The sequence below is a fragment of the Triticum dicoccoides genome, chromosome 2A (genome assembly GCF_002162155.2).
Source record: "Triticum dicoccoides isolate Atlit2015 ecotype Zavitan chromosome 2A, WEW_v2.0, whole genome shotgun sequence".
Classification (NCBI taxonomy): Eukaryota; Viridiplantae; Streptophyta; class Magnoliopsida; order Poales; family Poaceae; genus Triticum; species Triticum dicoccoides.
The window spans coordinates 342,360,155-342,386,669 of NC_041382.1; the positions used below are offsets into that span (position 1 = coordinate 342,360,155).

The 26,515-nt window shown below is 44.2% G+C and overlaps 1 protein-coding gene across 1 annotated transcript; it reads left to right on the forward strand.

The window, feature by feature from the left end:
• Nucleotides 1-4,309: 4,309 nt before the first annotated feature.
• On the forward strand, nucleotides 4,310-16,250 carry LOC119354548 (ubiquitin carboxyl-terminal hydrolase 12-like). Its single transcript, XM_037621268.1, has 32 exons — nucleotides 4,310-4,456; nucleotides 4,771-4,846; nucleotides 5,588-5,735; nucleotides 5,836-5,993; nucleotides 6,198-6,463; nucleotides 6,546-6,764; nucleotides 6,863-6,971; nucleotides 7,057-7,172; nucleotides 7,400-7,498; nucleotides 8,235-8,344; nucleotides 8,750-8,824; nucleotides 9,494-9,572; nucleotides 9,656-9,802; nucleotides 9,877-9,957; nucleotides 10,057-10,176; nucleotides 10,653-10,775; nucleotides 11,559-11,636; nucleotides 11,738-11,826; nucleotides 11,914-12,022; nucleotides 12,146-12,214; nucleotides 12,307-12,417; nucleotides 12,823-12,878; nucleotides 12,963-13,140; nucleotides 13,232-13,333; nucleotides 13,400-13,471; nucleotides 13,582-13,647; nucleotides 13,729-13,794; nucleotides 13,895-13,978; nucleotides 14,339-14,455; nucleotides 15,377-15,451; nucleotides 15,532-15,615; nucleotides 15,701-16,250. The coding sequence occupies exons 1-32, from the start codon at nucleotides 4,421-4,423 to the stop codon at nucleotides 15,740-15,742; spliced, it is 3,360 nt and encodes a 1,119-aa protein (XP_037477165.1). The 5' UTR covers nucleotides 4,310-4,420; the 3' UTR covers nucleotides 15,743-16,250.
• Nucleotides 16,251-26,515: the final 10,265 nt, after the last annotated feature.

The following is a 26,515-nucleotide window of genomic DNA, read 5'->3' on the forward strand; positions in this document are numbered from 1 at the left end:
GGCGTAGGAGGCGGGTCCATTGGACGTGCATGGTGGGAGCTGTGAGGTTGTGGTCGTGGACGCGCCATGTGGGATGCAATTGGCGGGTTCCGCATGGGCGTGGTCGCCACCAAGTGCATGGGTAGGGGGCAGGGGACCAATACGGTGGCCTGGGGATCGGCAGCGGGCCCAACCTGCGCCTGGTCGGACTCCAGTCCCAATGTTGCCACAAGCGGTTGGGTAGTGTCGCCCGGGGGGAGGGTGGGAATGGCCACATCCAAGGCCGCAGATTGGCATTCATAGGTGGAAGTAGCCATAGAAGGCTGCAAAAGTGCTTTTGCAGGCGATATGGTGGGGTTAACAACTACGGTTTCAGGCTGGACGCAGAGGACATTAGATTCCGCCTCTAGCTGGAGCAACAGATATGAGGCGGACCCAGTGTGAGCTGGGTGGAGGGTGCGCTGTGTGGCGAGTTAGACCCGGTCAAGAGTAGGATTCAAATTTCGGGGTCCACGACTTGCACATTTGCTTGGCCTGTAGTGGCTTGTGGGTTAGCAGCCTGGCCTAACAAGAGCAGGGGTGCAGCCGGGCCCGCTTGACTGGCCATCAAGCGTGTGTGGACTGGAGGCGATGTGGCGCCGAGCCGGTTGCCGGGCAGGGGCCCAGCACGCCGCGCCAGTCGTGGCAGGCTGGAGCGGCATGGCGACGACGACCGATATTTACACGGCCAGTGTTTCTGCGGCCAGAGGGGTGGCCGACATGCTGGTTTCTGGTGGGTCACGGAAAAGCGTGCCGGTGTGGCCAAGCGTCAGGGCAGTGAGGGGATCCTCGGTCCGGCCCGTTGTCAGAGCTAGTGCTGACCGGCGGGGGCGGCGGCGGCGATGGGAGGCGGCAGTTGGTGGTGTGATGGACGTGGATCATGACCGGGGATCGCATGAGCCGCAACGTGAAGCGCTCAACACGGTCAGTATCTGCATCAGCGAACTCATCGGGCTCCTCTTGGAATGCTATCTGGGTTCGCAGTCCAATCCTCTAACTTGAACACGGAGAGGTTGCTGCCGTCGGTGGTCTCCGGCGTGAGGCGTCCCACCATGCAGTAGGGGGAGAGCAGCTGCACGACGGAGGAGACGTCCCAGCCATGCTCCGGGATGCCATAGATCTCGATGTCGAAGTGAATATGTACGTGGAGAGGTTCAGCGCCGCCCAGGCGGCTCCAAGGTTGCAGGAGAAGGCGAAAGTTCATCCCGTGCACGGTGGCCATGGCAGCGCGCGCTCGAGCGGCCGTGTCGATGAAGCGGAGGAGGAACTCACCATTGCGGGTATGGTGGACGGTGAAGTCAGTGGGCTGCAGCGACACGCAGGAGCAGACGACACGAGCGACATCAGCGGTCGACACACCGAAGCGGTTGCCGACCACGCCGGCGACGAGCGCAAGCCCGAGGGCGTGCTCGGCTGCCTCGATGCGCCCGGAGCGCGGCATGTAGCAAACTGCACCCGCCGGGCGCAGCGAGGGGTGCCCCGACATCGCGGTGATTTCGCGTGATGAGGAGGCAGAGGAGGAGGCCGTTGCTGGAGAGGGGGTACCCGCAGCGATGGGGGCAAGGAGGAGGTGGGTGTGAAGGAAATATGCCCTAGAGGCAATAATAAAGTTATTATTTATTTCCTTATATCATGATAAATGTTTATTATTCATGCTAGAATTGTATTAACCGGAAACATAATACATGTGTGAATACATAGACAAACAGAGTGTCACTAGTATGCCTCTACTTGACTAGCTCGTTGATCAAAGATGGTTATGTTTCCTAACCATAAACATGAGTTGTCATTTGATTAACGGGATCACATCATTAGGAGAATGATGTAATTGACTTGACCCATTCCGTTGGCTTAGCACTTGATCGTTTAGTTTGTTGTTCTTTCTTTCTTCATGACTTATACATGTTCCTATGACTATTAGATTATGCAACTCCCATTTACCGAAGGAACACTTTGTGTGCTACCAAACGTCACAACGTAACTGGGTGATTATAAAGGTGCTCTACAGGTGTCTCCGAAGGTACTTGTTGAGTTGGCGTATTTCGAGATTAGGATTTGTCACTGCGATTGTCGGAGAGGTATCTCTGGGCCCTCTCGGTAATGCACATCACCTAAGCCTTGCAAGCATTGCAACTAATGAGTTAGTTGCGGGATGATGTATTATGGAACGAGTAAAGAGACTTGCCGGTAACGAGATTGAACTAGGTATTGAGATGCCGACGATCGAATCTCGGGCAAGTAACATACCGATGACAAAGTGAACAACGTATGTTGTTATGCGGTCTGACCGATAAAGATCTTCGTAGAATATGTAGGAGCCAATATGACCATCCAGGTTCTGCTATTGGTTATTGACCGGAGACGTGTCTCGGTCATGTCTACATAGTTCTCGAACCCGTAGGGTCCGCACGCTTAACGCTACGGTGACAGTTATATTATGAGTTTTATGTTTTGATGTACCGAAGGTTGTTCGGAGTCCCGGATGTGATCACAGACATAACGAGGAGTCTCGAAATGACCGAGACATGAAGATTGATATATTGGAAGCCTATGTTTGGATATCGGAAGTGTTCCGGGTGAAATCGGGATTTTACCGGAGTACTGGGAGGTTACCGGAACCCCCGGGGGCTTAATGGACCTACATGGGCCTTAGTGGGAAAGGAGGGAAGCTAAGGAAGTGTGGGGCGCCCCCAAGGCCCAAACCGAATTGGTTTAGGGCAAGGGGCCCGGCTCCCCTCTTTCCTTCTTCCCCCCTCCCAAGTCCTATTCCAACTAGGAAAGGGGGGAGTCCTACTCCCGGTGGGAGTAGGACTCCTCCTGGCGCGCCTATGCCCTGGTCGGCCGCACCCCCCTTGCTCCTTTATATACAGGGCAGGGGGGCACCCTAGAGACACAACATTAGATCATTGATTTCTTAGCCGTGTGCGGTGCCCTCTCCACTATAGTCTACCTCGATAATACTGTAGCGGTGCTTAGGCGAAGCCCTGCGTCGGTAAAACATCAACATCGTCATCACGCCGTCGTGCTGATGAAACTCTCCCTCAACACTCAGCTGGATCGGAGTTCGAGGGACATCATCGGGCTGAACGTGTGCTAAACTCGGAAGTGTCGTACGTTCGGTACTTGATCGGTCGGATCGTGAAGACGTACGACTACATCAACCGCATTGTGCTAACGCTTCCGCTTTCGGTCTACGAGGGTACGTGGACAACACTCTCCCCTCTCGTTGCTATGCATCACCATGATCTTGTTGTGCGTAGGATTTTTTTTGAAATTACTACGTTCCCCAACAGGGTGACGGGGAGCCGGGCCTGGAAGACGCAGGCTGGCTTGGTCCGGCCACGCTTGATGCGGAGGAGCTTGCGGGGATCGGGAGGAGGTCCATGGCCGCTTGGAAGGAGCCAGGGGAGCTGGGACGCGTGGTGCAGTTCCTGACGATGTAGCCGAAGAAGCGGCACCGCCGGCAGCGGACGTCGCGCCTACACTCAGAGCAGGGATGGAAGCCGAGACAGCGGGGGCACTCGCCGGGAGCTGGCGACGACGGCGGTTCGCGACACACTCCAGGGCTGCAACGACGAAGCCGAGTGTTGCGCGGAAAGCGCGACCTCTTGTCGCCCGTGGCGACCCTCCAGCCGTCGTCTCGGTCGGCCTCGTGTCCATGGTCCACACGATGGCCCTTGAAGCGAGGGATGCGGTGTAGGACCGACGACGATGGCGGGGGGTGGGGTGGAGGAGGGGCCTAGGAGAGGGCATCGTGCGGAGCCCGTCGAGGTAAGATGGGGCCTCAGATCCGGCAGAGGAGGAACTCGACTCCATCCATCTCAGCTCGTGGATGCGGCAGGCGGGCGGGGTGGCCATCAAGGGAGGTGGGCAACGGCGCCGGAGCGGTGGACGTCGCGAGCATGGGGGCGCCGGGGCCGGAGTGCCCGACGGCGCAGGAAAGGCTTGACGCTTGGCACTCAAGACTCTTGCGCACAAAAAATCTAATTCTGCTAATAATCTTCAACACTGTTTAGCTAGCAAGGACAAGTTAAAACCGTGCAAATCTATGAAGCCCATACCTCCAAGTTGAGATTGGAGAAGCGAAGCAAACAAAGTTACCGAACTCGAGTGTCTAGCAGAGTCCACGCGCCACGCATTGCGCCCATGAAATCTGGGCCGTCCACACCTCAATAATTCTCCCGTATCCCCCGTCCATTCCCCCACCGTCCTTGCTCCGCAAGCCTCCGCATAAGACCCTGGAACTTTCCACGACCCCAAAACCTCCCCGCTTTCTCTCTCCTCCACCTCCCCCCTTCCCCACCCCCACCCCCACCTCGCGATCTCCACGCCTCCCGCAACCCACTCCCGGGGCGGGCCCCACATCGCCGCCGGCCACCCCCTGGTCCCCTCCCCCGTCGCTATGACGATCTCCACACCGCCCCCGGCGCCCGCAGAGGTAAGCTTGCGCGGGGTGGCCGAGGCAGCCCTCTCCCCGCAGCATCCCCTTTCTCCCTCTTTGCCTTCCTCCTCGCGCGGGCCCTGTCCGTCGCTTTGGGCAGCCGCGTTGCTGTACGCATCGTCGCCTGCGGACGCCGCGGTGTCCGTTGCCCTAGGCTTCTGGGTTGGTTTCCTGGGCGGGGGTTCTGGCGTTGGTGCCCTCAGCCAGGGTGTGCATCCCGCGTGGGCGGAATGGATTCTAGGGTTTGGGGTTTTTAGCCGCTTTGATGAGGTTTGTTGGGATGGATCTGATATGACGTCAATTTTGCGCAGCCGCAGCCGCAGCAGGAGGAAGAGGAGGTGCTCGTGCCGCACCAGGAGCTACCCAACGGGACGCAGCCAATGGAAGGTTCTCCTCCGTCACCTCGCCTCGCTTTTCTGCTACGGCTTGTCATTTATTTTATTGCCTGTTGACGCTCTCAGACGTGTGTTGTGTCGAACTGATTAGCTACCCTGTAGGTTGCATGTTGCTGTCTCGTTTTTCTTTCCCTTTGGTGGGAGTATTTTGCTGCTTATTGTGTAGAATGATGATTCGTTATTTGATTGATTGCAAGATTTTTTACTTTCTGCCTTATGCAGGATTTCTATTGTTTATCATATTTGTTGTGCAGAACGGTGATTCATCATTTGCTTGATCTGTTAGTTGCTCTATACTCAGAGCTATCATGGTTCTGTGTAGTTTTGTTAGATATAAAAATAATGCCAATCACTGCTCCCAGTTAACAAAAAAGCTTGCTTGCTTCGCTTGCAACGTTATTTCCTTGCCCCATGCTGGGTTATTGATCTACTTGTGACATTTTTATGCCAATGTGGTTCTGTAGCAATTGTTAGGGTTGTTGTAATTGCGTTTTTGTGTAATTGCATTGACACAGAAACTTCTTTTATTTGCTTTCTTTCTGGGTTGCATTTTTTCTCTCTCTATGCAGTATGTTCAGCAAATGCATTTAATTGCGCCCTTTGTTTGTGCTTCGTGGTAATACAGGATCCAGTTGGAACTGGTGTGCTATTAAGTGTTGTTTTGTTATTATATGTGATTGCCATGTAAGGTTAAGCCGTATTCATTCATGCTGACTCTGTATTGTCACTCCAGTTGTGCCTGCTGAGCCAGCTGCTACTGTCGAAAACCAGCCAACAGAGGATACACCAATCTCGAGATTTACTTGGACCATTGATAACCTATCAAGAGTGAATACGAAGAAGCTCTACTCTGAAACTTTTGTTGTTGGTGGCTACAAGTGGTAGGTTCCTACTGCTCTTTTTCTCCGAAATAGTATTTGATTAGCCCTGGTCTCCGAGAATGTCTGGTAGTGTTCTTTATCAAATCCTTTTTGTTTTCAGGCGAGTTTTGATTTTCCCAAGGGGAAATAATGTTGAATTCTTGTCTATGTATTTGGATGTTGCTGATTCAGCAGTCTTGCCCTATGGATGGACTAGATATGCACAGTTCAGCCTCTCAGTGGTTAATCAAATTCACAACAAGTTTACAATAAGAAAAGGTACTTTTTTGCCCCTTTTGTGTGTAATAATCTGCTGGCGAAGAAGAATGCTTATGGTACATTGGTTTGCAATTTATGCATTTTACATAAAGTTCTCTGACCATCTTCTAGTCACCCTACAATTGGAACTGTTTAACCAATAGAGACAATATTTTGATCTGAGGTGTAACGGCTTCTATAACAAGTGAACTGAAATGCTTGCAGAAACACAACATCAGTTCTCTGCTCGAGAAAGCGATTGGGGTTTCACTTCATTTATGCCTTTGAGTGAACTCTACAATCCCAGTAGAGGTTATCTTGTAAATGATACTTGTGTAATAGAAGCAGAGGTTGCTGTGTGTAAGGTTGTTGATTATTGGAGTTATGACTCTAAAAAGGAGACTGGCTATGTTGGCCTCAAAAACCAAGGTGCCACTTGCTATATGAATTCTCTCCTTCAGACTCTCTATCACATTCCATATTTCAGAAAGGTACTGACTCCTTGTTCACAGATTATTTTCTTTTTCTGCTCAACCTATCTGGACTGTGGTAACTTGGTATATTGCTTGCTAGGCGGTTTATCATATGCCCACTACTGAGAATGATATGCCCTCAGGAAGCATTCCATTAGCTCTTCAAAGTCTCTTTTATAAGTTGCAGTATAATGACAGCAGTGTTTCCACAAAGGAGCTAACAAAATCTTTTGGGTGGGACATGCACGATTCATTTATGCAACATGATGTGCAAGAACTAAATAGAGTTCTTTCTGAGAAGTTGGAAGATAAGATGAAGGTTTGACATCTGTAAGCTCTTTCTTTTTATATCCTCCGGTGTTGTTTATTGAATCATATATCTCTGACTGAATTATACCTGTACAATGTTGATTCAAGGGAACCGTTGTGGAGGGCACAATCCAACAATTATTTGAAGGGCATCACATGAACTATATCGAGTGTATCAATGTGGACTTTAAATCAACAAGGAAGGAATCCTTCTATGGCAAGTGACGCTGTTACTGAAAATGGTTAACAAAGTTTAAACCTTGCACCCTTGTTTGACCTAATTGTAGTGTATGCTTCTGCAGACCTACAGCTTGATGTCAAAGGTTGTCAGGACGTCTATGCTTCATTTGACAAGTATGTGGAGGTGGAGCGCCTGGAAGGTGATAACAAGTATCATGCGGAACAGCATGGATTGCAGGTTAGTCCTCTGGAGCTTTTGTGGCAGCTCAAGCAACCCATGCACCCTCTCAACCTTGGGTTTCCTGAACTTAATCTAAATAGGGCTACACCACCCCCACCACACACCCTAACCCCACGCTGATTGTTGAATATAGTGAGCTGTGGTCACCAGTTACCTGATTATCTGGCAACAAAGTAAATCGATGTATTGCATGGGTTTCTTACTTAGACATATTGTTGTTTCAGGATGCAAAGAAAGGTGTTCTTTTTATCGACTTCCCTCCTGTTCTACAACTTCAGCTAAAACGCTTTGAATATGATTTCATGCGTGACACAATGGTGAAGGTTTGTATCAGCGCCACCAACTTATTACTTATCCGTCTCTGTTTTCGCATTCCAGTAAATTTGAAGATGATGACTTTGTTGGTAGGGGAAAGTTTAGACCTGACAGGGCTTACACATTTGTCTGAGTATCTATTTGAAGCGCAGAAATGCTTACACATACCTCTGAGTATCTGTATTTGAAGCGCAGAAATGCCTATTTAAAAGAATACAGCACAGTATTATCTAGCATATGTCTGATCTCAGGGAACCATAGTAGTAACACTGTTATCTTCTAGGGTGGTAATAACCTTCTGTTCAGTGATGTTGACTGAGTACTCTATGTGCAGTGTGAACAAAATGCTAACACTTGTATCAGGCTGATACATTCGGAGTTTACATTAGCCGTCTGTTTGAAAGTTGGAATAAAGTCTCAACATGTCTCTTTAGTCACTTTTTTTTAATTTTCTGGATTATTAGATTTCTACCACAGCTGCATATACTAAGATGACATCAAGTGGTATAAATGATTTTCAAGTGCAACAACATCACCTCATTCAATACTGTTTTAGTTATTGGAAATGCAAATCCTAACTTAGTTCATAAAATTCAAGTCTCCTTTGCTTTTTTTTATCTTCTACTCCCTCCGTCCCATAATATAAGAGCGTTTTTGACACTACACTAGTGTCAAAAACACTCTTATATTATGGGACGGAGGGTCTTTTATGAAGAATACTTACCTCTACTTCCTGAAATGCAGATAAATGACCGTTACGAGTTCCCACTTCAGTTGGATCTGGATAGAGATGATGGGAAGTATTTATCTCCCGATGCAGACAGGAATGTGCGAAATCTTTACACTTTGCACAGGTTAGGTTGGATATTCTAATGTTTTCTTGTGTAAGATTTTGATAGTTGAAGATGTCACATATCATGGTTAATTAGCCAATAGTACTGGAGGTGAATTTGATGTTCTGATATTGCCATTTCTCCTGTCCTCAACTTACCTAGAGATCCTAGCCAGACCATAATTAATCTATGAGTTGTAAGTGTTTCTTTGTATGGACATACTTCTTATGTCCATTAACTTAAGCTAAATCCAAGTAAAGATGCATGGTTCTTGATCAGACACAATTACGGTATAACAGCTGGGGGGGGGGGGGTAATGGCCCAACCTTTTAGATGGTCTAGGTAAAAAGTAAAATAATGATTGCAACTCATAATTACATGTTAATATTTATCTCGATACAGTTCATAACAGTTATTTTCTTGCAGTGTTCTTGTCCATAGTGGCGGTGTTCATGGTGGGCATTACTATGCTTTCATAAGACCTACGCTCTCTGATCAGTGGTACGTCTGTTTGCCTGGATTGTTTTTTATGACTGGCTCTGCTCCCTGTAGGAAAATAGCAGATTCTTGTAACCATCTTGGCCGTGCTGGGCTTGTCAACATTTTTTTTACTCTTGCTGGATTTGGTCAGTTGCTGTTTGCAGCTGGACAGCATGGTGCTGCCAATAAAATTTCACAGTATTTTGTTAAATGCACCTGTGGCGGTGCTACCTGGCTCATCAAACTCATGATGATTTGGAATTGTTCACAAAGAGTTTATTTTTTGTTTTGGCAACGATGCATGTTTTTTGACAATGTTTTCGAGAAAATGCAAAGAGATTTTTGCGTTTCTTTGTATTGAGAAGATAGGGTTTATGTTACAATCCTCCTAGGAGGTACAGAAGTACATAACTGATGATGAAAACAGGGAATCAGTGCACGTCCCATGTCTGGGGGATGATGTCGCGAAGGCCAGCGGCTCCCGCCTTGGCCCAGAGCGACACCTTACGTTTGATTATTTTTGCTCATCTACTCTAGAAATTTATTTGTATCTTAAACCAAATGTATCCATTGTAAGTAGTTGTTGGCATGCATGATGGCCACCTTTGCTTTTTGAAACATAATCTGATCTTGTTGGCTAGTTGTTGTGTTCATGTTTAATTTAGTTACCCGCTGAGCAACAATTTCCAGGTTCAAGTTCGATGATGAGCGTGTAACAAAAGAAGATGCAAAGAGGGCATTGGAAGAGCAATATGGTGGTGAGGAGGAGGTTCGTTACAATTCCTCATGGGTACAATACCTTTATTTGGTGTCTGAATGTTGGGCTAATTAATCGTACCTACATTTTTGCAGCTACCCCAGACTAATCCTGGCTTAAACAACACTCCGTTCAAGTTTACCAAATATTCGAACGCATACATGCTTGTATACATTCGTGAAAGCGACAAGGACAAAATAATTTGTAATGTGGATGAGAAGGACATAGCTGAGCACCTTCGAGTAAGCTGTCTCCTAAGATATCTGTCTATTGAGAGCTTCTATTTTAGTAGTCTTATATTTCCGTGTGCTCCCAGATTAGACTGGAAAAGGACCGTGAAGAGAAGGAGCGCCGGAAAAAGGAGAAAGCTGAGGCCCACCTATATACCATCATTAAGGTATTTGAGTCAACCTGCTGGGCGTAGAAAACATCAACTGTTTTAAGCAGCTTTGTGTTATTTTCACTTAGTTTTCTCACATGTTCTCTTCCTGTATAGGTTGCTAGGGATGACGATTTGACTGCTCAGATAGGGAAAGATATATATTTTGATCTTGTTGATCATGATAAAGTCCCGAGCTTTCGTATTCAAAAGCAGATGCCTTTTACTCAATTCAAGGTAATTACATGGGGCAAGACTATGTTTGCTGTGATGCTGCTTTTGGCTTATTCCAGCTGCAGGAATCGAATCAGGCTGTTGCTTATTACTGGTTGTATCCATAAACCAAAACCGATGATTCAAAGGCTCGAGTGGCCCTATCTTGTTACATGACACTTTTTGGTAAAAATAACACTTTGATGCCTATCTCAGATGGACTAGTTGCTGTTTGTTCTTCAAAAATAGTAAGCCTAAAATGGTGCAATAATACTTTGGTTTTAAGTAGCACATTTATGTGTTTCTTAACATTCTGGAGGTGTAGCCTACAGTTGTGAATCATTGATAGGATTTCTAATTTACCAGTATGATATCAAGGAGGAATGTCTTGCTTGCTACAGCTTATGTGCACTGTTATTTTGGAATACCAAACTTAGCGCCAATAAGAGTAGAATTTCATGGTTTCCATGTTGATCAGTCATCTGTGAAGTGCTTTACAGGAGGAGGTAGCAAAAGAATTGGGCATCCCTACGCAGTTCCAACGATTTTGGTTGTGGGCCAAGCGGCAAAACCATACCTACCGACCCAATCGACCGTTGACTCCTCAAGAAGAAGCACTAACTGTAAGATGCTTCCATTACATTGCATTGGATAATGATTTTCTTGTCTCTAGTTCTCCTTGAGTATTTGCAAGGGCTGAATGGAACATACACATACTTTATGTTACGGTTTTGGTATCCTGTGGTTTCTTGGTTGATTACTCTGTCTTCAGAAACTAGTAATTTTGTGATAACTTATGGTGTTCATAACTGAAATCTGTTTGTATTACGATGCGGTAGTTCTTTTGGATGTTAATTATTTGTTTTTAATTGATTAGTAATCAATATTGGGTATTGAATGCCACCACTCGTCTAAGCAAGTTTCTGTTGAATTGTCTATGGTTGTGCACTCCAGTAGACTAGCAGTAATTTATTGTCTGTAAGATAGAAGAAGTATAAAAGATATAACCTGTAAATAAAAAGATTTGACCAGTAGAAAATACCACATTACTAGTTGCACATACTTCTTATCGGACAAGTTGCGCCTGCTCCGATTCTTCCACTTGATTGCATGTCACCCATTAGTATCATCTTATGTGCAACCACTATGTAAAGCATTCTCTTTTTGCAGTCAAAACTTTCCTGTTCATTCAACTGTCGACAGAATTTACTTGATTCTAATGACAGCCAGGGTCTCCTATGTTTTCTTCTCTTTTTAAGTCGCAGTCAAACTAGATCTAGCCCGATTTAATTATTGGTGTGATCTCTTGTGAAAATAATACTTCCCTGTCTTTCTTTCAGCATTTGTATTCTCTTTATGCATATGGGCAAACACACTTAACTCTTAAGGGTAAACATTTTATGTAGGTTGGGCAATTAAAGGAAGCAGCAAACAAGGCCCACAACGCAGAACTGAAGTTGTTCTTGGAAGTTGAACTTGGGCTGGTAATAGCGCACACCTTCCCCGTCTGTTTCGGTGCAGTATTGATATTGTCATTTACTTCCAACTAAAATAAATTTGTTTGCAATTTTTATGGGCAATGCAGGACCTAAAACCTCTTGCTCTACCAGACAAGACCAGGGATGATATTTTGCTTTTCTTCAAACTCTATGATCCTGAAAAGGAACAGCTGCGGTACTTCTCATACTTTCTAACCTTCTGCATCATTGCTCATTTGTGATTAGACTAGAGTCTTACTTGTCTGATGAATGCTTTCTTCAGGTATGTTGGTAGGCTCTTTGTGAAGGCTTCAGGAAGACCACAGGATATTCTGCCAAAATTGAGAAAAATGGCTGGTTTTTTGCAAGATGATGATGTCGAACTTTACGAGGTATGTTGGTAGGCTCTTTGTGAACTTTACGAGGGTAATGAGTCTTGAAGCTTAATTAGCCTGATGCATATGTGATAAGCATATTATTTTGGTTCAGTATCTTACATCTTCCACCAATTTTAGGAAATTAAGTTCGAGCCAAATGTGATGTGTGAATACATTGATAATAGGATTATATTTCGCTCTTGCCAGGTAAATCCGATGTCTATAGTTCTATATTTTGAACTAATATCGTTCTTGTTTCTCTGATATTGTCATATCTGAAATTATTTTTGTGTTCACAGCTGGAAGATGGTGATATTGTTTGTTTTCAAAAATCCCCAAAGCCAGATACTGCTGACCAGTTTAGATACCCTGATGTCCCATCGTTTCTGGTGTATATACGTAACAGACAGGTGCCAAAGAACACTCCACTTGCTAGTTCAGAATCTTATATTATCTGATATTTACACACATTTTCCTTGCTGTGACATTTTCTTGCCTTGTACTCCCTCCGTCCAAAAAAGCTTGTCCCTCAAATGGATGTATCTAGCACTAACTTGATGGTAGATACATCCATTTGAGGGACAAGCTTTTTCGGACGGAGGGAGCAGATTACTAGTGTTTCCAACATTTTTTAAGAAAAAGAACAGTTACACACGATTTTTGTGATTGTATCTAGTTTTGTTTGCTATCTTATTTCCCAAATTCATTTTACCATCTCTCTAGGACTGCGCTCTCATATTGCATGTGTATGTTTATGAACATCATATATATTGTACAATTTTTATATACGATTAACTGCTGTTATCATTGTTTAGGTTGTCCACTTCCGGTCGTTGGAGAAGCCCAAGGAGGATGATTTTTGCCTAGAGATGTAAACATTTGGACATATTGTGATAAACAAATCTTGGTATTCTGCATCGTTACTGACTTCCTTCTCTTCACCCTTCCTGTGTAGGTCAAAGATTTTCACGTACGATGAAGTTGTAGAAAAAGTCGCTCAACAGCTTGGTGTTGATGACCCATCAAAAATTCGTCTTACATCACATAATTGTTACTCTCAACAGCCTAAGCCTCAACCCATTAAGTACAGAGGCGTTGAACGTTTGCTAGATATGCTGATTCACTACAATCAGGTTTGTGACAAACTAATCATTACATGATCATTAGTTGCTTAATAACAACTAAAGTGAAGAGTAACATATCTAATAACTTTTCATGCATCAGACTTCTGATATTCTGTACTATGAAGTATTGGATATACCCCTGCCAGAACTACAAGCATTGAAGACATTGAAAGTTACATATCATCATGCCACCAAGGATGAGGTTATTTGGTTTTAAAGTTTTGTAGTAGATTGATTTTGTCCAGTAGTCTCAAATGTATTTTACCAGGTGTCTGTTCACAGTATAAGATTGCCAAAAAATAGCACGGTTGGTGATGTTCTAAGTGATATCAAATCAAAGGTAAACTGTAGTATCCTTATCTTATGGTCTGTATGGCATGTACTAGATTGCTTTATTGCTTATATGATGCCAGCTCATGTTCTATGCATCCTTCTGTCATTGTCAATCAGGTTGACCTATCTCATCCTGATGCTGAACTTCGATTACTTGAAGTTTTCTACCACAAGATATACAAGGTGGTACATGCTAGTTTAACACCTCAGTTGCATTTAGTTCCACACAGTAGACAAGTGTTATTTACCATGTATTTGCTGCAGATTTTTGCACCCAGTGAAAAAATAGAAAACATCAACGATCAGTACTGGACACTGCGTGCAGAGGAGGTATGTGATGATATGCCATGCTTAACAAAACCAGAGCCCCCCCACCCCAACACACGCACACACCACCCGTTCAACGGATGATGTTATCTTTTCTTTGTAGGTACCGGAGGAGGAGAAAAACCTTGGTCCTTTTGATCGCTTGATTCATGTATACCATTTTACCAAAGACACTCAAAACCAAACGGTAATGAAGTTTGGCTAATGCTTGCCCTCAGTTACTCGATCTATGCATTTGGTTGTGTTCTGTAAAACACAAAAAATACAGCCTGGTTGTGAGTAGTTCCTCAAATGCAGTTGGACGAACTTTTAGTCACTGTACCACATTTGATTTTAAGTTACTTTGTCATTCACTGAAAGAAATGCTTTAGCTGTGTCTCTAATACTCCAATATTTGACATTGTTGTGTTCTGCCCACCATCCAGCATAAATGATGGAATTGGGGGCAAGGCAATTATTACTAAGCAAGATTTCCTTGGTCTGCTTCTGATAGCATATTTGGATCTCTAGTTAACCACATGCTTGATATTTATCCTGATTTCCACAGCAAGTTCAGAATTTTGGAGAACCTTTCTTTATGGTTATTCGTGAGGATGAGACCTTATCTTCTATTAAAGAACGTTTACAGAAAAAGCTTAAGGTCTCAGATGAGGATTTCTCCAAGGTAATGAGGATTTTTCCATGGTTTCTGCAGCATATATTGCGATGTATATAAATATGTGGTTTTATTTTTTTGCTATAGCGGCATAGTGCATCCGTGTCCGCCGCCGAATCTTCGTTAGATGTGATGTTATTGAGATATGTGTATGCTTACTAGTTAGAATATTTAACACCAGTCAAACATCAAATATCTGAGTTGGCATTTATAGCCCAAGGTCTCACTCGGGGCTTAAGAAACACAGTTAGCTATCAAACTTTGGTTGGCGCTCATAAAATGATTATGAAAAGCATAAGCTTTTTCTTTTTTCTGGTAGGTTTTTCGTTAGCGGCTTATCGCCTATATATTTCGATGTGGAACTTTAAATATTCCGACACATACTGTCACAAACCTTGGTTCATGAATGCTTAGGTGATGGGGGATATAGTGGAGGTTCTTAATTTCATCAAAGTGGTCCTCTGTGTTTCGAAGCCTAACAATCTAAAATAAGTAACTAAATTATGCTTCTCTAAATTGGTGTTAACCTAATTGGAAAGGTACTCCTTCTGTCCCAAAATAAGTGTCTTAACCTTAGTACAACTTTGTACTAAAGTTAGTACAAAATTGAGACACTTATTTTGGGACGGAGGAAGTATTAATACTTATTGGAAGATAGCGGTGGGCTAGGACATGAGTTGCTTATCTGCATGACACATCATCCACAATGCATATAATTAATCAACTGCATTGGTCTAAGCTTGGCAGTAATCTCTAGAAAATTAGGCTTTGTCCATTTGAAGCTGTTGGGCTGCTTTAAACATGATACATACTATCTTTTTATTTCTTCGAGGCGTGTTTATCTTGCATTTTGTATGTGGAGCTGACACCTAGTGCAAACATTGGTTAAAATGTACTTGTCCGATGCTAACACATGTTCTATTTGAACAGTGGAAATTTGCGTACATATCCCTTGGTCGCCCAGACTATTTTGAAGATTCTGACACTGTAGCTACGAGATTTCAGGTACTATGATGCTAGTTATCTACTTGATGAAGCAGCTTTTGTAGCGCTTAATTTGATTTCAATTGTATAAACTTGTTTAGAGAAACATGTATGGAGCTTGGGAGCAGTATCTTGGACTGGAGCACCCGGACACAGCGCCAAGAAAGGCACATAGTGCTAACCAGGTACTTGCTGCACATTGTTGCAACTTGTGCCAATAATGTCAGGTGTGTTGTCTGGAATTTTGCTAATTTCATATGTTGTGCGCAGAACCGCCATTCATTTGAGAGGCCTGTAAAGATCTACAACTAGACAGTTGTGAGAAGCGGGAGCGACGTCCTGCCATGCAATACCACCAAGCAAGTGGCTGAAAGTGAAATTGCTGGCTTGAATAAATCGTGTGCCATATGATGGCAGGACTAGTTGCTCAAGTTAATGACGGAGCCTGTAAGCTAGCGTTTCCGCGCACTCTGCCCTGGATATATAAAGTTTGTGCAGAGATGACCCAACGAACCATCACCTTTTAGTAGATAAGGAGGCTGTTTTTCTTTTCTTGCACTAGGTGCTCTATACAGTCAAATAGCTAGTGGATTGCTTGGTTCTGCAGTTGTTGCTAGGTGCAGAGTTGTTGATGCTTTTTCTGTATATTATTGTTGTGAGCTGTACAAGTCCAGTCCTTGTTGACGGTCACACGGTATCTGTAACTCCAGTGATGATATAGTGCTCTGCGTCTTTTCACAAATTTGTATTATCTGACTCTCCTAAGCTGTGCTACAGGGCTATTACCGCACCTGACTCGAGTTTGAGCTTCCTTACCCTCTGCTCTACTTGCACCATTTGAAGTCTTTTTGCAGCTGTTATAAGTAAATGTAAACGAGAGATGGGTTAGAGCAAATGATTCAATCAGTTATCTTTATTGATGGGAATGAATCCTTATATACAACATGGATGGACTCGTGGGATTACACATGCGGGACAGCGGGGATTTATCCCCTAATAACACTGGGTTATTATTCTTAACAGCAACTGAAAGTTACGGCTGGGAAGTCTCGGTTCAAAAGTATGCTAGTAACATGTTTTGCCTAGGATTTTAAGCTCGTTAAATGCCATGGTTTGATGATCCGTGCGGGTGATGGTAGTGAAGTTTTGTTTAGGGTTGCCCTTACTACTTCGCACTTTGATAACTTGCCACTGCTTACATTGGATTTGATAATTTACAACATCTTATTTTGGACTTTGATTGTTTGCCTTACCCACGAGGAAAGACAAATGGAATTGCACAAACCACCAGTTATTGGGGTATCGTTGTGCAAAACACCTACTATACGGATTTGTTGCGGAAAACACCATCTATTGGTGTAATACATTGCAGATATGTCTAATCTAGTGTTTGAACATATTAACATAATTACAGACACATGGGTCCTGCTTGTAAGTGCCCGCGTGGCAATAAAAACCGGCCACATCAGCTACATATTAGACCAAGAAGTGAAAAGACCAGAGTAACAAAAAAAAAAAACAGTTAAACAAGTGGGCTGGAAGGCTACTAAAAATAGTTGGGCTGAAAGCCCATGTGGATCAAACAAGACATGACCATCTCGTACAGAGTTTTCTCAAAAAAAAAAAATCTCATACAGAGTGGTTCGAGCAGAGGAACGACCTCGCACAGAGCTTCCGTACAGGAACAACATGCGGCAACAACGGCAACCATCCCGTCGCTGGTGATGGAGCGGATAATAAAGAGATAATAGATTTAGACGACGATGATGGTGCTGTGTTGGAATCAGAAATAGCAGTGAGAAAGAGGAAGATCATAGCAATGCCAGTGAAGAAGAGAACGTACTATAATAAGAGCAAGAGCAGTGCACATGAACAGTTTGCATTGGACTTGTGTTTCCATGATGTCACACAATTAAGGAAGGCTTTAGATAATTATCACATAGCTCACATCAGAAACTTCACATATTTGAAAAATAACCAAAAGAGGGTGGTTGCTTGCTGTAGCTCGGGTGGCACTTGTGCTTTCATGGTTTGCTCATCTCAAATAAAGGGAGAAAAGACGCATTGCATTAGGCAGATAATGCCGCCACACACTTGTGGCACAACCACGGATACATCAAGGATCAACAACACTTGGCTTGCTAAGGAGTATGAAGATGAGATCAGGAGTGATCCAACCATAAATATAACTGCTCTTATTGATGCTATGCACAGGCGCTTTGGAATTGAAATATCCAGGCACATGGCTTATAGGGCGAAGAATAAAGCTCTTGAAGCTGTAGAAGGAGATGAAGATAGGCAATACATGCGTATCAGAGATTATTTGCAAACCGTAATGGAAAAGAATCCTGGTTCTAGATGCCATGTGTGGACAATCCGTCCAATCAACAAACCTGAAAAGAACCCAAGGTTTCATGGTCTTTTCTTTGGTCTGCATGCTCAAATCGAAGGGTTTAAGAATGGATGCAGACCTTTCATTGGTAAATATCTCACCTCTTTATTCTATAGTTTAATATTTCTCGCCTTTGTCAATTGCATTTATCCAAATTTTGTACTATGTATAGGGATTGATGGATGTTTTCTTAAGATGGGTAATGGAGCACAAGTGCTTGCCCCCACAGCTCGAGATGGCAATAATAATTTTATCCGCTCGCATTCGGTGTCGTTGGAATGGAAGATATTGTTACATGGTCATGGTTTCTCAATCAACTCAAGTATGCACTAGGTGGTACTGCAGGTCAGTTTGGCACCTATACCTTCATGTCTGATAGGCAAAAAGGTCTTCTAGCTGCTGTTCATTTGGTATTCCCTCAGTCTAGCCATAGGTACTGCCTTAGGCACATATATGCAAATTTTCAAAGTGCTGGGTACAAGGGCGGAGACCTTAAGAGATTAGTAGATGCTGCTGCTTATGCCTTTGATAAGTGTGACTTTGATGTTGCCATGGAAGAACTAAAAAACAGGATAAGGATGCATGGGAATGGATGTGCAATATACTGCCTAAACATTGGGCACGTCATGCACTTGACACACACTGCAAGACTGACTTAGTGGTCAATAACATTGGTGAGGTGTTCAACAACTACATTCTCAAAGTCAGAGATAAGGCAATAGTGACCATGATTGATTCAATTAGGACCAAACTAATGCCCAGATATGCATCTAGGAGAGGAGGGGTAGAACATGTCCACTGGGAAATTACTCCTACTTATGTTGAAAGATTAGAGTGGGAGAAGAGAAATGCAAGATGGTGCACAGTTGTATGTGCAAAGAAGGGTCTATGGCAAGTTACAAATACCCCAAGGACTTATGAAGTTAATTTAACCGAAAGTAAATGTGGTTGCTTCAAATGGGACCTGACCGGTATACCTTGGAAGCATGCTGTTTGTGCTATCTACAAAGCAAAAGAATTTCCAGAGGATTATGTTAGTGACTTCTTTAAGAAGCCCATGTACAAAGAGGCATACAAGAATCTCATATATCCAGTGCCAGGTCCTCATGGATGGACGAGAACGGAAACACCTGATATATAGACCTGCTTGAGTATGAAACAAAGCGTGGAAGAAAACAGAAAAAAAACGCAAAGGAAAACATGAATCATCCAAGTCTAGCGTTCAAGGAAGAATGACCACAATCAAATGCTCAAATTGTCATCTACAAGGGCATAGGTACACAAACTGTACACAACCTTTGAAGCCACACTTGGCAATAAGAAAGTCACTTCATAAGGTAATCGTTGCCTCCCTCCTATTTTCTCTATGGTTACCATAATTTACATGTTTGACAAATTTTAAATGTTTTCAGACCGTGAGGAGGCTACCAGATGAAGCTTCAGCTCCTCTACGGGCTGTTGTGACGCCACAAGCATCTCCACAGCCTGTTGCCCCACGTCCAGCTCCTTCACGTGCCGTTGCACCAACTCCAGCTCCTCCAAGGGCAGCTGCTCATTCCTCTCAAGAATCCACCGTGACATGAAGATCTTCAAGTGCAAGCGGCTCACGTTTAGGAATGCGACGATATGAAGATAATAGATTGTTTTCCTACTTCACTCCAGGTCTAGGGTACCAACCTCGTCAAGAATGAATGGCGTATAGTAGTTTGTAATGGCCATGTTGCGACTTTGCAAGTACTTGGATGTTCAAACCTGATGGATGTACCTTTTGGTGTATGAGACTAGTCATATTATTTTGCGATGGTTGTAATGCCCATAAGGTAACTACTTTGATGTAATGGCCATATGACAACTACTTGGATGCTAAAATCTAATGGGAACAATATCTACCATATTTTTTTGTCAGTGGTCTCATACCGAACTTGCTTCATTTAAATTTGGGTTCAAAATTTAACAATTTTAGAGAAGTGTGAAAAAATTATAGTAAATTACACATGTATAAAGTACCATTATGAAAAAGTTTTACCCCATTTGGATTAATGGTTTGCTAGATAATGGAAGTGTTAGTTAGCCCATTCAATTTTTTTGTTAAAAATTTGGCATTTTTAGAAAAATGTGAAATAATTCCAGTAAATACTACATGTATTCAATAGTAATCTGGGAAAGTTTTGGCTCAATTGGACCATAGGTTTTGGAGATAATGACAATCTAGTATGTTGCTGATGTGGCCGGTTTTTATTGCCACGCGTGCACTTACAAGCGGGACCCATGTGTCTGTAATTATGTTAATGTGTTCAAACACTAGATTAGACCTATCTGCAACATATTACACCTATATGTGGTGTTTTTCGCAACAAACCCGTATAGTAGGTGTTTTGCGCAACGTTGGCCCCAATAAGTGGTGGTTTGTGCAATTCCCTCAGAAAGACAAGTTTGTCCCTGCTCCACCCCATTGACCACGCACAACGTCTCTCCCCATTCCCCAACTCTCTCTCTCTCTCTCTCTCTCTCTTCCAAAGAGATAGTGGTGACCGCGATGGATACTCCCGGCAACGCAAGGGCCGACACAGCAGCACGAGCAAGCAAGCAGCAACATCACCACTAGCAACCAGCAAGGCAACCAAGCAGTAGCAACACGGGCTGCACAAGCGCACGAGCACGAACATGGGAGATAGTGAATCTGTCACCGTCGCCGTCGTCCGGCACGCCCTCGTTCTCGCCCGTACATCGTCAGCGTGAACCAGGGATGCGACATGCGCATCGGCGAGGAGCAGAAATACGAAGCGACGACAATGGAGGAGCCCCGCGACGTCACGTGAGCCTGCCTGTCGTTGGATTTGGCATCACAGGTAGGCCGCACGCCTCTGCACCGACCTCACCATGGCTGGCACGGTCCTCACTCGCCATGGTCAGGACCACCCCGCTCATTCATCTGCGTAGTGGACGCGTCCGCCCAGGACCATGGAGGGCGTCGCCGTCGAGGAACACCGGGGATGGGGAATGAGGCAACGAGCTCCTCTCCCGTGGGACGCGCGTCATGGAGCTGAAGGAAATATGCCCTAGAGGCAATAATAAAGTTACTATTTATTTCCTTATATCATGATAAAAGTTTATTATTCATGCTAGAATTGTATTAACCGGAAACATAATACATGTGTGAATACATAGACAAACAGATTGTCGCTAGTATGCCTCTAGTTGACTAGCTCATTGATCAAAGATGGTTATGTTTCCTAACCATAGACATGAGTTATCATTTGATTAACGGGGTCACATCATTAGGAGAATGATGTGATTGACATGACCCATTCCGTTAGCTTAGCACACGATCGTTTAGTATTCTGCTATTGCTTTCTTCATGACTTATACATGTTCCTATGACTATGAGATTATGCAACTCCCGTTTACCAGAGGAACACTTTGTGTGCAACCAAATGTCACAACGTAACTGGGTGATTATAAAGGTGCTCTACAGGTGTCTCCGAAGGTACTTGTTGGGTTGGCGTATTTCGAGATTAGGATTTGTCACTCCGATTGTCGGAGAGGTATCTCTGGGCCCTCTCGGTAATGCACATCACTTAAGCCTTGCAAGCATTGCAACTAATGAGTTAGTTGCGAGATGATGTATTACGGAACGAGTAAAGAGACTTGCCGGTAACGAGATTGAACTAGGTATTGAGATACCGACGATCGAATCTCGGGCAAGTAACATACCGATGACAAAGGGAACAACGTATGTTGTTATGCGGTCTGACCGATAAATATCTTCATAGAATATGTAGGAGCCAATATGAGCATCCAGGTTCCACTATTGGTTATTGACCGGAGACGTGTCTCGGTCATGTCTACATAGTTCTCGAACCCGTAGGGTCCGCACGCTTAACATTACGATGACAGTTTTATGAGTTTATGTGTTTTGATGTACCGAAGGTTGTTCGGAGTTCCAAATGTGATCACGGACATGATGAGGAGTCTCGAAATGGTCGAGACATGAAGATTGATATATTGGAAGCCTATGTTTGGATATCGGAAGTGTTCAGGGTGAAATAGTGATTTTACCGGAGTACTGAAGGGGTTACCGGAACCCCCGGAGGCTATTGGGCCTTATGGGCCCAAGTGGAGGAAGAGGAGAGGCGCCCAAGGGGCAGCCGCGTGCCCCTCCCCCCCAAGTCCGAATTGGACAAGGAGGGGGGGCGGCCCCCCCCTTTCCTTTCCCCTCTCTCCTCCTTCCCCCCAAGTCCTAATCCAACTAGGAAGTAGGACTCCTCCGGCGCGCCTCCTCCTATGGCCGGCCGCATCCCCCTTGCTCCTTTATATACGGGGGCAGGGGGGCACCCCAGAGAGACAACAATTGATCATTGATCTCTTAGCCGTGTGCGGTGCCCCCCTCCACCATAGTCCACCTCGATAATACTGTAGCGGTGCTTAGGCGAAGCCTTGCGTTGGTAGAACATCAACATCGTCACCACGCCATCGTGCTGACGAAACTCTCCCTCAACACTCGGCTGGATCGGAGTTCGACGAATGTCATCGAGCTGAACGTGTGCTGAACTTGGAGGTGCCTTATGTTCGGTACTTGATCGGTCGGATCGTGAAGACGTACGACTACATCAACCGTGTTGTGCTAACGCTTCCGCTTTCGGTCTATGAGGGTACGTGGACAACACTCTCCCCTCTCGTTGCTATGCATCACCATGATCTTGCGTGTGCGTAGGAATTTTTTTGAAATTACTACGTTCCCCAACAGTGGCATCCGAGCCAGGTTTTATGCGTTGATGTTATATGCACGAGTAGAACACAAGTGAGTTGTGGGTGATATAAGTCATACTGCTTACCAGCATGTCATACTTTGGTTTGGCGGTATTGTTGGATGAAGCGGCCCGGACCGACATTACGCGTACGCTTACGCGAGACTGGTTCTACCGACGTGCTTTGCACACAGGTGGCTAGCGGGTGTCAGTTTCTCCAACTTTAGTTGAACCGAGTGTGGCTACGCCCGGTCCTTGCGAAGGTTAAAACAACACCAACTTGACAAAATATCGTTGTGGTTTTTGATGCGTAGGTAAGAACGGGTCTTGCTAAGCCCGTAGCAGCCACGTAAAACTTGCAACAACAAAGTAGAGGACGTCTAACTTGTTTTTGCAGGGCATGTTGTGATGTGATATGGTCAAGACATGATGCTAAATTTTATTGTATGAGATGATCATGTTTTGTAACCGAGTTATCGACAACTGGCAGGAGCCATATGGTTGTCGCTTTATTGTATGCAATGCAATCGCCCTGTAATGCTTTACTTTATCACTAAGCGGTAGCGATAGTCGTGGAAGCATAAGATTGGCGAGACGACAACGATGCTACGATGGAGATCAAGGTGTCGCGCCGGTGACGATGGTGATCATGACGGTGCTTCGGAGATGGAGATCACAAGCACAAGATGATGACCATATCATATCACTTATATTGATTGCATGCGATGTTTATCTTTTATGCATCTTATCTTGCTTTGATTGATGGTAGCATTATAAGATGATCTCTCACTAAATTTCAAGATAAAAGTGTTCTTCCTGAGTATGCACCGTTGCCAAAGTTCGTCGTGCCCAGACACCACGTGATGATCGGGTGTGATAAGCTCTACGCCCATCTACAACGGGTGCAAGCCAGTTTTGCACACGCAGAATACCCAGGTTAAACTTGACGAGCCTAGCATATGCAGATATGGCCTCGGAACACTGAGACCGAAAGGTCGAGCGTGAATCATATAGTAGATATGATCAACATAGTGATGTTCACCATTGAAAGCTACTCCATTTCACGTGATGATCGGTTATGGTTTAGTTGATTTAGATCACGTGATCTCTTAGAGGATTAGAGGGATGTCTTTCTAAGTGGGAGTTCTTAAGTAATATGATTAATTGAACTTAAATTTATCATGAACTTAGTACCTGATAGTATCTTGCTTGTCTATGTTGTTTGTAGATAGATGGCCCGTGCCGTTGTTCCGTTGGATTTTAATGCGTTCCTGGAGAAAGCAAAGTTGAAAGATGATGGTAGCAATTACACGGACTGGGTCCGTAACTTGAGGATTATCCTCATTGCTGCTCAGAAGAATTACGTCCTGGAAGCACCGCTGAGTGCCATGCCTGCTGCTGATGCAACTGCAGACGTTAAGAACGCCTGGCAGAGCAAATCTGATGACTACTCGATAATTCAGTGTGCCATGCTTTACGGCTTAGAACCGGGACTTCAACGACGTTTTGAATGGCATGGAGCATATGAGATGTTCCAGGAGTTGAAGTTAATATTTCAAGCAAATGCCCGGATTGAGAGATATGAAGTCTCCAATAAGTTCTACAGCTGCAAGATGGAGGAGAATAGTTCTGTCAGTGAGCATATACTCAGAATGACTGGGTACCATAATCACTTGACTCATCCGGGAGTTAATCTTCTAGTTGATAGTGTCATTGACAGAGTTCTTCAATCACTGCCACCAAGCTACAAAAGCTTCGTGATGAACTATAATATGCAAGGGATGAATAAGACAATTCCCGACCTCTTCGCAATGCTAAAAGTTGCGGAGTTAGAAATCAAGAAGGAGCATCCAGTGTTGATGGTCAATAAGACCACCAGTTTCAAGAAAAAGGGTAAAGGGAAGAAGAAGGGGAACTTCAAGAAGAACGACAAGCAAGTTGCTGCTCAGGAGAAGAAACCCATGTCTGGACCTAAGCCTGAGACTGAGTGCTTCTACTGCAAGCAGACTGGTCACTGAAACCGGAACTGCCCCAAGTATTTGGCGGATAAGAAGGATGACAAGGTGAACAAAGGTATATGTGATATACATGTTATTGATGTGTACCTTACTAGAGCTTGCAGTAGCACCTGGGTATTTGATACTGGTTCTCTTGCTATTATTTGCAACTCGAAACAGGGACTACAGATTAAGCGAACACTGGCAAAGGACGAGGTGACGATGTGCGTGGGAAATGGTTCCAAAGTCGATGTGATCGCGGTCGGCACGCTACCTCTACATCTACCTTCGGGATTAGTATTAGACCTAAATAATTGTTATTTGGTGGCAGCGTTGAGCATGAACATTATATCTGGATCTTGTTTGATGCGAGATGGTTATTCATTTAAATCAGAGAATAATGGTTGTTCTATTTATATGAGTAATATCTTTTATGGTCATGCACCCTTGAAGAGTGGTCTATTTTTGATGAATCTCGATAGTAGTGATACACATATTCATAATGTTGAAGCCAAAAGATGCAAAGTTGATAATGATAGTGCAACTTATTTGTGGCATTGCCGTTTAGGTCATATCGGTGTAAAGTGCATGAAGAAACTCCATACTGATGGACTTTTGGATCCACTTGATTATGAATCACTTGGTACTTGCGAACCGTGCCTCATGGGTAAGATGACTAAAACACCGTTCTCCGGTACTATGGAGAGAGCAACAAATTTGTTGGAAATCATACATACAGATGTATGTGGTCCGATGAATGTTGAGGCTCATGGAGGATATCGTTATTTTCTCACCTTCACAGATGATTTAAGAAGATATGGGTATATCTACTTAATGAAGCATAAGTCTGAAACATTTGAAAAGTTCAAAGAATTTCAGAGTGAAGTTGAAAATCATCGTAACAAGAAAATAAAGTTTCTACGATCTAATCGTGGAGGAGAATATTTGAGTTACGAGTTTGGTCTACATTTGAAACAACGCGGAATAGTTTCACAACTCATGCCATCCGGAACACCACAGCGTAATGGTGTGTCTGAACATAGTAATCGTACTTTACTAGATATGGTACGATCTATGATGTCTCTTACAGATTTACCGCTATCATTTCGGGGTTATGCTTTAGAGACGGCCGCATTCACGTTAAATAGGGCACCATCAAAATCCGTTGAGATGACGCCTTATGAACTATGGTTTGGCTAGAAACCAAAGTTGTCGTTTCTTAAAGTTTGGGGCTGCGATGCTTATGTGAAAAAGCTTCAACCTGATAAGCTCGAACCCAAATCGGAGAAATGTGTCTTCATAGGATACCCAAAGGAAATTGTTGGGTACACCTTCTATCACAGATCCGAAGGCAAGACATTCGTTGCTAAGAATGGATCCTTTCTAGAGAAGGAGTTTCTCTCGAAAGAAGTGAGTGGGAGGAAAATAGAACTTGATGAGGTAACTGTACCTGCTCCCTTATTGGAAAGTAGTTCATCACAGAAACCGGTTTCTGTGACGCCTACACCAATTAGTGAGGAAGTTAATGATGATGATCATGGAACTTCAGACCAAGTTATTACTGAACCTCGTAGATCAACCAGAGTAAGATCCGCACCAGAGTGGTACGGTAATCCTGTCCTGGAAGTCATGCTACTAGATCATGATGAACCTACGAACTATGAAGAAGCGATGGTGAGCCCAGATTCCGCAAAATGGCTTGAGGCCATGAAATCTGAGATGGGATCCATGTATGAGAACAAAGTATGGACTTTGGTTGACTTGCTCGATGATCGGCAAGCAATTGAGAATAAATGGATCTTCAAGAAGAAGACTGACGCTGACGGTAATGTTACTGTCTACAAAGCTCGACTTGTTGCGAAAGGTTTTCGACAAGTTCAAGGGATTGACTACGATGAGACCTTCTCACCCGTAGTGATGCTTAAGTCTGTTCGAATCATGTTAGCAA

Bases quoted from the DNA above. Each gene is read 5' to 3' on its own strand.
- LOC119354548 (XM_037621268.1), top strand. From the start codon at position 4,421: ATGACGATCTCCACACCGCCCCCGGCGCCCGCAGAG. The intron at 7,499-8,234 runs GTTTGTATCAGC...CCTGAAATGCAG, and splicing joins TGCGTGACACAATGGTGAAG to ATAAATGACCGTTACGAGTT. The intron at 11,637-11,737 runs GTAATAGCGCAC...TGGGCAATGCAG, and splicing joins TGGAAGTTGAACTTGGGCTG to GACCTAAAACCTCTTGCTCT.